The sequence below is a fragment of the Palaemon carinicauda genome, chromosome 17, assembly GCF_036898095.1.
Source record: "Palaemon carinicauda isolate YSFRI2023 chromosome 17, ASM3689809v2, whole genome shotgun sequence".
In the NCBI taxonomy this organism is placed as follows: Eukaryota; Metazoa; Arthropoda; class Malacostraca; order Decapoda; family Palaemonidae; genus Palaemon; species Palaemon carinicauda.
The window spans coordinates 46,897,528-46,907,728 of record NC_090741.1 but is presented as its reverse complement, the minus strand read 5'-3'; the positions used below and the strand labels follow the sequence as shown (position 1 = coordinate 46,907,728).

General features: G+C 36.5%; 1 protein-coding gene across 1 annotated transcript in view; it reads left to right on the top strand.

Moving 5' to 3' along the window:
* Window positions 1–10,201, top strand: part of LOC137656341 (CD109 antigen-like) — a 184,986-nt gene that overhangs the window by 149,265 nt on the left and 25,520 nt on the right. The window contains exons 21-25 of the mRNA XM_068390512.1: window positions 246–311; window positions 1,051–1,215; window positions 1,458–1,589; window positions 2,597–2,765; window positions 3,563–3,708. Coding sequence (XP_068246613.1) covers window positions 246–311; window positions 1,051–1,215; window positions 1,458–1,589; window positions 2,597–2,765; window positions 3,563–3,708 — 678 coding nt within the window. The remainder of the gene's footprint in view (window positions 1–245; window positions 312–1,050; window positions 1,216–1,457; window positions 1,590–2,596; window positions 2,766–3,562; window positions 3,709–10,201) is intronic.

The window sequence follows — 10,201 nt, the reverse complement described above, 5'->3', positions numbered from 1 at the left end:
CAGTATATGTCTTTAAAATCTAGAAAGATATGTAATGTTATTTCTAAAATGACAATAAATAGGCGAATTAGAGGCAAGACGGAAACTTCATTGATATCGGTTGTGGATATTTACCGCCAGCTCAAAATAAACAGACTTTCTGTATTGTCAAGTAGGTTTTTCAGTAACAATCTTCATGGTTTTGATAAACAGATGAAAGGCAATATTTAGCCCTGAGGTTAATAATGTGTCTTATTCTCCAACAGTTCAATGGGGACCCTCCCTTCTACATCCTGGCCGAGGGTCCGTCTGTGTGCCGGAGAGGCGAACAGGTAAGTTCTTACCAGAGTTGAATATACAGTGTATAAGTTAATTGAAGTGCAATATGTAATTATCTTGAATGTGTCAAGCCTTAAATGTATGCGTTAGAATAGCAGGCTATACTGGTGTAATATATATATATATATATATATATATATATATATATATACATATATAAATATATATATATATATATATATATATATATATATATATATATATATATAACTCATTTTCTATACAAGTATTTCCAATGGTTTAGTGGAATCAATGGTAATGTCCCATTTTGGGCTTGACTTTTGAAAGTAACTTTTGGCATGTGTAAAGTTGGTGCCAAACTATATATATATATATATATATATATATATAGAGAGAGAGAGAGAGAGAGAGAGAGAGAGAGAGAGAGAGAGAGAGAGAGAGAGAGAGAGAGAGAGAGAGAGTGTGTGTTTATGTGTGTGTACGGCAACCCCACCCCATAACTTTTGAAGGTGCAATCTAGCAATGTTGACACATGACTGAGTGGTGCAACACTTAGCTCACGTTTAATAAATTGTAGCTGACGTCCGACTTACCACTCCCCAGCTCAACCAACTGTAAATGGATACCAGCATCTAATGGCGTTAAGAAAAATGCCATGGGGCTAGCAACCGCACCCTTAAAGATTCATTGAGAAACTGGATCTGCTCTCTGTTGGTCCCTCCTCCTCCAAGGAGGTGTACTACTTGCTAACAAAATACTGTTGTCCAACAGGTATCAATTCGTGTGATGGTGTTCAACCTCATGGAATCCACCATCCAAGCTATGCTGCTCATCCACGATAGCGAGGATTACCACTTCATCCACGTGGAGACTGGAGGCCGAGTCCAGTATTACAGTCCGAGGACTTCGTCTGGACAGCACCATCACCTTCTCTTTGTAATTTTCTGAGGCTTTCATTAAGGTTTATCTAGTAACAGTAGTGCCAGTAAATAAAGGCAATTTATTTGTATTGAATAATTCTTCCTCTCTCTACTTTCCTATAAATAATAACTGTGTAAACGTATACATATTCAGTGTACTGTATATTGATACATGAAGACATGTTTATGCACAATGGAAATATCGTGGCTTATAAAAAAACTAAATGCCACTATATCATATCCTATTTCTCTTTGCAGATTGAGGGTCATGGAGCCAAGGAGGTGATGATCCCACTGGCCATAAAGAAACAGTCTGGGACTGTTGAGGTGACCATCGACGCAATATCCCAGATGCGACAGGACTCTGAGACCTGGGAGATCGAAGTTATGGTAAGGTGGACTGAGATTTTTATAGGAAGGTTGGAGTGGAAATGTAATTGCATTGGCTATTCAAGAATGATCGAGATTGTGATAGGTCGGCTGAAGTTATACAGTTTTATGGTAAATGAGTATACATGGGAGATCGAAGTTATGGTAAGGTGGACTTAGGTTTTTATAGGAAGGTTGAAGTGGAAATATAATTGTTCAAGTTATGTAATAATGCTCGAGATTATAACAGTGTGGCTGAAATTATACAGTTTTGGGGTAAAATATTATATTTCAGGACTGGGTTTATCTTGTAATAGAGTGGTTATTGTTAATTGTTAGGGTAGGTTTTTTTTTTTTTTTTTTTTTAACTCCTGACTTGAGGTTATCAATATTGATGTGGTAAGACTAATTAAAACTGTGGCTAGTTGATCTGATGTATATCAGGATAAATAAGTTTATCCATAATGGCTAAAAGTGCTTTAGAGGAATTAAGGTTTTAATAAGTAACCTGGATTTACAAAAGGTAAGTGAAAGTAAAATAATTGACTTGTAGTTATTTTGGTTTAAATTATGAAGAGTCCATTAAAGTCATGGTAAAATAGAAGTATGAAAGGTTGAATGATATTAAATCGATTGAATCGTTAAAAGGACTGATATAACCTCTTGATTAGAGAAATTATGATTGCTATGAATCATTAATGAATTGTGAAACCGTACAGGTATAACGAGGTTGAAACAGTAAAGTTGGTGTACATTGACCTGGGTGATATTATTATTATTATTATTATTATTATTATTATTATTATTATTATTATTATTTGTATTATTATTGTTGCTGTTGTTGTTGTTACCAGAGAAAAGAAGTGGGTGTTATGGCCTAATTCAGCAGAATTATTTCAAATTGGAAAGTACAGTAGTAGTCAAAATTTTCAATTTAAACTTGAGCAAAAACGATGGTACATAAAAAAAAGCCGTTTTAGATACAGCGCTTTCTAGATATATATTTCTTATTCCCCGTCTCCTCACAGCCAGAAGGCGTACCGGTACGTAAGCACACGTCTCTGATGCTGGACCTGGAGAACCGTGCCCTGGTGTACGAATTCTTGGACGTGATTGTAGAGGAGAGTCCTATCATCCCTTTCAGCATCCTCAGGCGATTCATCTCTGGTTCCCCTCAAGGAAAAATATCTGTCTCAGGTGAGATTCTTTAAAATGAAATTACTGTCAGTTTTCTCCATTGCCTTCTCCCAGCTGGACACTTGCTCGTGAAACTTTGCAGGCCATAATACTGGCATTCACTGAATTATATTCATAATCAGGTTAAAAAAAAAAAAAAAGTCTTAATGTTTAAAGGCCGTTCATGAATGGCAGGAGCAAGGGACAGTGACATTGCTCAATAGAGCAGGACAATGTCCTAGAGACTGACCATATACATATATGATCAGCGCCCAGCCCCCTCCCCATCCAAGCTAGGATTAAAGAGGGCCAGGCAATGGCTGCTGATGACTCAGCAGATAGACCTATAGGCTCCCCCCAAACCCCCCATCCTTAGCTCACAAGGATGGTGAGGTTGCAGCGACCAAAGAAACTTATGAGTTTGAGCGGGACTCGAACCCCAGTCTGGCGTTTACCAGTCAGTGACGTTACCACATCGGCTACCACAACATGAATTGTATATTTTTCTACAGTAAAGGACACGTAATTTTAAACATTATCTATTTTGGATATATTAGTGAAATAAAAAATATCTTACCCTTTAATATATCTCATTGGAGGTGTATTAACAATTCGCGTGGAAAGAAATTCCTGCATCATTGTGTTTATGAACATGTATAACAGAAAATATACAAATCTCCATTTAACTAACTTCTGCACCCACTCCTTCAGGAGGGATGCGTGGGATACCCTGTATTACAATAAAAGGAAACAATACAAACCTTTAGTTAACTCTCCAACTTGAGCTAATCCTCCATTTCTTTCATCCACTCCTACAGGAGGTGTTTTCGGGCCCTTGTCTGAGGACTTCTCCGTGGACCACGCAAATGTCTTCGGAGGCCGACACTTGAGGAGCACTGACGGCGTGGCCTTCAACTTCGGAGCTACTTTATGGTCGTTGCATTACTTAAGACTGACCAACAATGTGAGTTAGAAAAAATAATATTTGATGTGATGCTTTTCAATTCTGTCGTGGAGCGCTAGTCACTGATGGTACCTTTGATCCAATTCAGGATCCACTACAGCTAGGTGTCCGGACTGAATCGCCTGATCCAATCCATCACTGCTTCTATTATTATTATTATTATTATTATTATTATTATTATTATTATTCTACATAGACAGTAAAGTGTGTGTTAGGATGGAAAATGAAGTGAGCGAGTGGTTTCCATTGAAAATGGGGTTGTGTGATGTCGCCGTGATTGTTTAATTTGTTTGTTGATGGAGTGGTGAGAGAGGTGAATGCTGGAGTGCTTGGTTGAGGATTGAAACTGACAGATGAGAGTGATCATAAATGGGAGGTAAATCAGTTGTTGTTTGCAGATGATACTGTACTAGTTGCCGACTCAGAGGAGAAGCTTAGTCGATTAGTGACAGAGTTTGGAAGGGTATGTGAGAGAAGGAAGTTGAGAGTTAATGTGGGTAAGAGTAAGGGAGGGTGGTGCTTGGTTGACTGTCATGTTGAATGGAGTGTTACTTGAGGAAGTAGATCAGTCTAAGTACTTGGGATCTGTTGTTGCAGCAAATGGTGGCGTGGAAGCAGACGTACGTCAGAGAGTAAATGATGGATGTAAAGTGTTGGGGGCCAGTAAAGGGAGTGGTAAGGAATAGAGGGTTAGGAATGAATATAAAGAGAGTTCTGTATGAGAAAGTGATTTTACCAACTGTGATGTCTGGATTGGAGTTGTGGGGAATGAAAGTGACGGAGAGACAAAAATTGAATGTGTTCAAGATGAAATGTCTGAGGAGTATGGCTAGTGTATCTCGATTAGATAGGGTTAAGAACGAATTAGTGATGTTGAGAACGGATGTAAGAAATGATTTAGCAGCTAGAGTGCATATGAATGTGTTGAGGTGGTTTGGCCATGTAGAGAATGGAAAATGGCTGTCTGCTAAAGAAGGTGATTAATCCAAGAGTTGATGGGAGAGGTACAAGAGGAAGGCCAAGGTTTTGGGTGGATGTATGGAGTGAAGAAAACTCTGTTTGATAGGAGGATAGATGTGGGAGAGGTAAGAGAGCATGCTAGAAATAGGAATGAATGGCGAGCGATTGTGATGCATTTCTGGTAGGCCTTACTGCTTCCTCCCGTCGCCTTGATGACTGCTGAGGTAGCAGTAGTAGGGGATTCAGCATATGAAACTTCATCTGTGATGGATAACGGGGGAGGGTGGGCTGTGGCACCCTAGCAGTACCAGGCAAACATGGCTGAATCCCTCGTCAGGCTGGGAGGAGCGAAGAGAGGAAAAGTTCCCTTTTGTTCCGTTATTGATGTCGGCTACCCCCAAAAATTTGGGGAAGTGTCTTGGTAAATAGATATATTATTATTGTTATTATTATTATTATTATTATTATTATTATTATTATATAAGCTTCAACCCTTATTGGAAAAGCAAGATGCTATAAGCCTGAGAGCTCCGACAGGGAAAATAGCCCGGTAAGGAAAGAGAATAAAGAAATAGATAAACTACAAGAAAAGTAATAAGCTATTGAAATTTTTTAAGAAGAGTAACAACATTAAGATATTCTTCCATATAGGAAATATATATATATGTGTGTGTATATATATATATATATATATATATGTATATATATATATTTAAATGAAGAGAAATAAGATATAATAATGTGCCTCTTGTAACAGCTAACTTGTTCTCATAAATCAGGAGACAGACTATACGATAAGACCTGCTTGGATTGGTGGTAGAGCAAAAGGAAAATAAGGTGTTTAGAGAGGAAATAATGTTTAGCCTTTATTTTTTTTTATTTATTTTTTTTTTTTTTTGAGCGACTACTGTATTGCTAAACTGGATTTGCTTAATGACAGCATGATCTCTTATTTCATTGCTCAGCTTTTTAGAACAAAACAAGTAATGGTTTTGCCTTCTTAAATGTTGTTTGTGCATTTTTATTGTCGGTTTAAGGTTCTCTTCATTTATTAGTTTTTTTTGTGTTCGCATAAATTGTTATAATCTAGTTATTAAAATTAGATTTTACAATGGCTCTCTCTGTATATTATCAGTTTGAAATACTCTGTATAGATTTGCCATTTGTTTGAACATTCTATTTTTCATTGCTCACTCCTAAAGTGGTTTGAATATTGGATCAAAATCGTATTTTTTATTAGGTCAATATTTCCAATATTATCAATGATAATCTGAAAGTTATTTCATTAATTATTTTCGCCTTTCCTATCCCAGTTGTTCTTGTAACGATATATATTCATTTTTTTTTTAATAATTTGCTACATTTTTTCCCTGAAACGATATATTTCAATATTTTTAATATTTTGCTACATTTTTTCCCCTGAAATGTATCATATTGATTTCTTCCTTCCATGCTCATTTGAATGCTTTTAACTGTAGTTGACATGCATATTTAACAAAGTGGAAAGATGTAATATGATAAGTCTAATTATAAAATAACTATTATTATTATTATTATTATTATCATTACTATCCAAGCTACAACCCTAGTAGGAAAAGCAAGATGCTATAAGCCCAGGGGCCCCAATAGGGAAAAATAGCCCAGTTAGGAAAGGAAATAAGGAAATATGTAAATGAAGAGAACAAATTAACAATAAATCATTCTAAAAAGGGCAACAACGTCAAAACAGATATGGGAAGACAATACTAGCTGAAGAGAAACTAGTAAATATTATACTACCGCTATAAAGTTATTGGGTTTTGGGTCCTTTGCTCAAATAATATTACATTAAAACCATGCTCTGGTTACGGCTCATTTTTCTTTTGCCTATACATACACCAAATAGTCTTGCTTGAGGGTACACTCGGGCACACTGTTGTATCTAGTCTCTCTTCTTCTTGTTTTGTTATAGTTTTTAAAGTTTATATAGGAAATATTCATTTTAATGTCACTATTCTTAAAATATTTTATTTTTCCTTATTTCCTTTCCTCGCTGGGCTATTTTCCCTGTTGGAGCCCCTGGGCTTATAGCATCCTGCTTTTCCAACTAGGGTTGTAGCTTAGCATTTGATGATAATAATGATAATAATAATAATATTCTTTACATATTCCCTACTGCAAGTCTGGGCAGTGATTGTACAGTGCTACTTTCCACTTGATAAGGGGTTAGAAGAGCCTCTTTATCTCTGACAAGTAGCTCTTCTAGGAAAAGGTCACTCCATAATAAAACCATTGTTATCTATTCTTGGGTAGTGCCCGATCCTCAGTACCATTTAGGATTTAGGATTTTTTTGAGAGTTCATTACAAAATATACAAAATCATAATTTGACTTACAATAATAGTGCAAGATGAAGGTAAAAAGAAGCAATACTACTTCTATTCACATATCTATACAATACTGTACATATATCCGTATACCCATATATGCCATGTATAATGGGGATATGAGCTCATATAGACTAGGTAAAAAAAAAACTAATATATAACTAAAACTGTTCCATTATTATTTTTACAAATTTTGCTAGATTGCACAATTCTCTCTGATAATCTTGCATCCTTGTTCATAACCGCTTACTCTGCAAAATAAGTTTGCGGCCACTCTATCACATGATAGATAAGAGCAAAGCTTCCAACCTTATGGTTATAACTGAAATAATAATACCAATTCCTTAATATCACAAGAGGGTCTGTCCCTCTCTTTTGTTCTTCTCCTGTACTTCTCTTTCTCCCTATATCCTTAATCTTTCCCATCCCGAGTACCTGCCTTTGAGCTATAAATTGGATTGTATCCTGGGGTACTCTTCCTTTCCCCATATTCCCCACTTCCCTATTATTATTACTCTTATTATATCATGGTTATTGCAGTAACTCCTGTAGCCTACCATAGCAACATGGTTGATAGAAATCCTAATATTTAATGGTATCCCTTTCTATCTTGAAATCAGTTGGGATGATACCTCACATTATCAGTTTTGGCAACCATTGTGGCAAGTTTGGTATATTTAAATTCTTTCGTATGCATTGTCTTATGTATACAACCAGATTCATGCTAGGATTCTGCAACATACCTACGCTTATATCTTGTTCCATTAATTGTCTTAATTTGGGGCATGGAAATAAATGTTCTGTATAATCTTGTTCTTTGTGTAGGTCACGAACATCACCTGTGTATTTTAATCTGAAATTCGCTTTTAGCTTCAGCATATTCAACCTTGACTTCATTCCAAGGATTGCCATATCCATGTCCATTCCTCAAGCATAGGCTGTGGGTCTCTTCTTTCTATGAATCACATTTTTCATCCATTTATTCACATCTTGGATAATTTCCTCTTATCTTTTCCATAATTCTTTTCTTACTCAAGCCCATTATTTCCTTTCCTCACTGAGCTATTTGCCCTGATGGACCCCTTGGACGTATAGCATCCTGCTTTTCCAACTAGGGTTGTTGCTTAATAATAATAATAATAATAATAATAATAATAATAAAATAGGTACTTGAAATTCTATTGGTGAAATAGAAGAAGAAAAGGATTATTTGGCGACATAGTGTTTCCCTACTCCCTGTCCCTAGTAAACAAAGAGGATAAAGTTTTAATTTGAGAACTGAGAATTTGAGTTTCGAACTTGAGAAAAGCTCCATATAATTTTACCAAGCTTAATACATCATATGTTATGCTAAGTAAGTAAATATATCATTTTGTCGTTAAGGAGCCATTGTAGGTAGTTAGGGCCTGCCTCCGGTCCTGGTTAGTAATTAAAATATGGGTAGGCTACAGTAAATATTTACTACAGCACAGTATACCTTCATAAATACGAAAATAAAAATTGTTCCTTACTATAGGCCTACATGGAAGTGGAAATAATTGTTTCTGATGTAATTATGCATTTTGAACTGTTCTGGTGCAAATAATTGTTGGAAACTCATATTTTACAAATTTGACACCTTTTAGAATTAAACAAAGTTATAACTTAAAAAAACACGTTTTTAAAGGTGGCCTACCTGGCTTGTTAGGTTAGGTCACAAACTAAATGTAAGGTTAGGTTAGCCCACATACTAAAACTGATAGAATTTCATAGGCCATTTTCGAAAGGCAGGCCACATACTAAACCGGTGTGACGGTCTGAACGATCCCCCGGTCTCAGGATTCTCCTTGACATTGTATAATGGTTCTTTTCCGCCATTAGCTCGCTTCGCTTGCATGAAAATAAAACATCAAGCTCGTATGTACTGGCTAATAGTAATGTTGAGCTGCGTACGCTAACATTACAGGAAAATAAAACATCAACCTTGTATGCACTGGCAAACGGTAATGTTCGCGCATGCGCAGATTATCAAGGAGAATTCTGAGACCGGGGGATCATTCAGACCGTCTTACCGGTCAACAAACACAACATCACCAGCTAGCATAACTTAGTAGCCGTATCCTTACCCACTTGCCTACCAAGGGCCCCCCATAGACCACCGTATCCTAGGCTTACCCTAAGGCTAAGTCTCAACCCTGTCTTTGCTTCCCAACCAGCTTTGCTCTTGTCAAGGAAACACTAATCCTATTTTGTAAATCGTAACTCAAGCTTCTTAGTATCATATTCGGACAAAGATGAATAACGTTTTCCACCTGAAGAAAATTGACTCGAAAAGTAATGAGCTAGTTGACGCATGTCCCAACCAACTACATACAGTACACTCCGTACTTTTAATCTGACCAGTAATGTTCCGATGAATTATTATCATCCTAGGTACTGTAACTCATAGTTCTAGATTTTGTTATTTATTATAACGGCATGATTATGCTAGTCACAAACTATATACAGTCAGCCCTCGTTATTTGCAGGTTGTATGTTCGCAGATTCAGTCATTTGCGTTACAAAGAAGGATATAGTTTATATGTGAATTTAATTTATTGATTCTGTTTTATTTAATTTTTAATTGCTTCTCTTGTAGTTTATTTATTTCCTTATTTCCTTTCCTCACTGCGCTATTTTCCCTGTTGGAGCCCTTGGTCTTATAGCATCTTGGTTTTCAACTAGGGTTGTTGCATAGCAAGTAATAATAATAATAATAATAATATCGAACAAAACCACATTCACGGTTTTGGGATAAGTACTCTTACGCCTTGACAATTTCAAACCAACCGCGCTCCTCCGCGCCTGGCATGCTTCGTAACATTTCCACGTCCACATAGCACAACACCCTATTGCTCGGTGACTTGGCCTCAGTCCCGTATTGTCTCCGAGTGTGCATCACCCGCTTCAGCCCTTTTAGTGCAGAATCACGTTCTGATGTAAATAACCTATACATATCCAGTGTGTTTATAGTGATATTAGTATAAAACGTGATAGGAACTGTACATATGCTACTCCACACGCTAAACAGTCAATGGCTCGATAGATGCATCTTGCTTCAGACTTACTGCGTAGAACTTCACTCATGAACGGTTAGAGATTTAATACCGATACATTTTCTTTTAGTTTTTATTGTGTTAGTGTATTAAT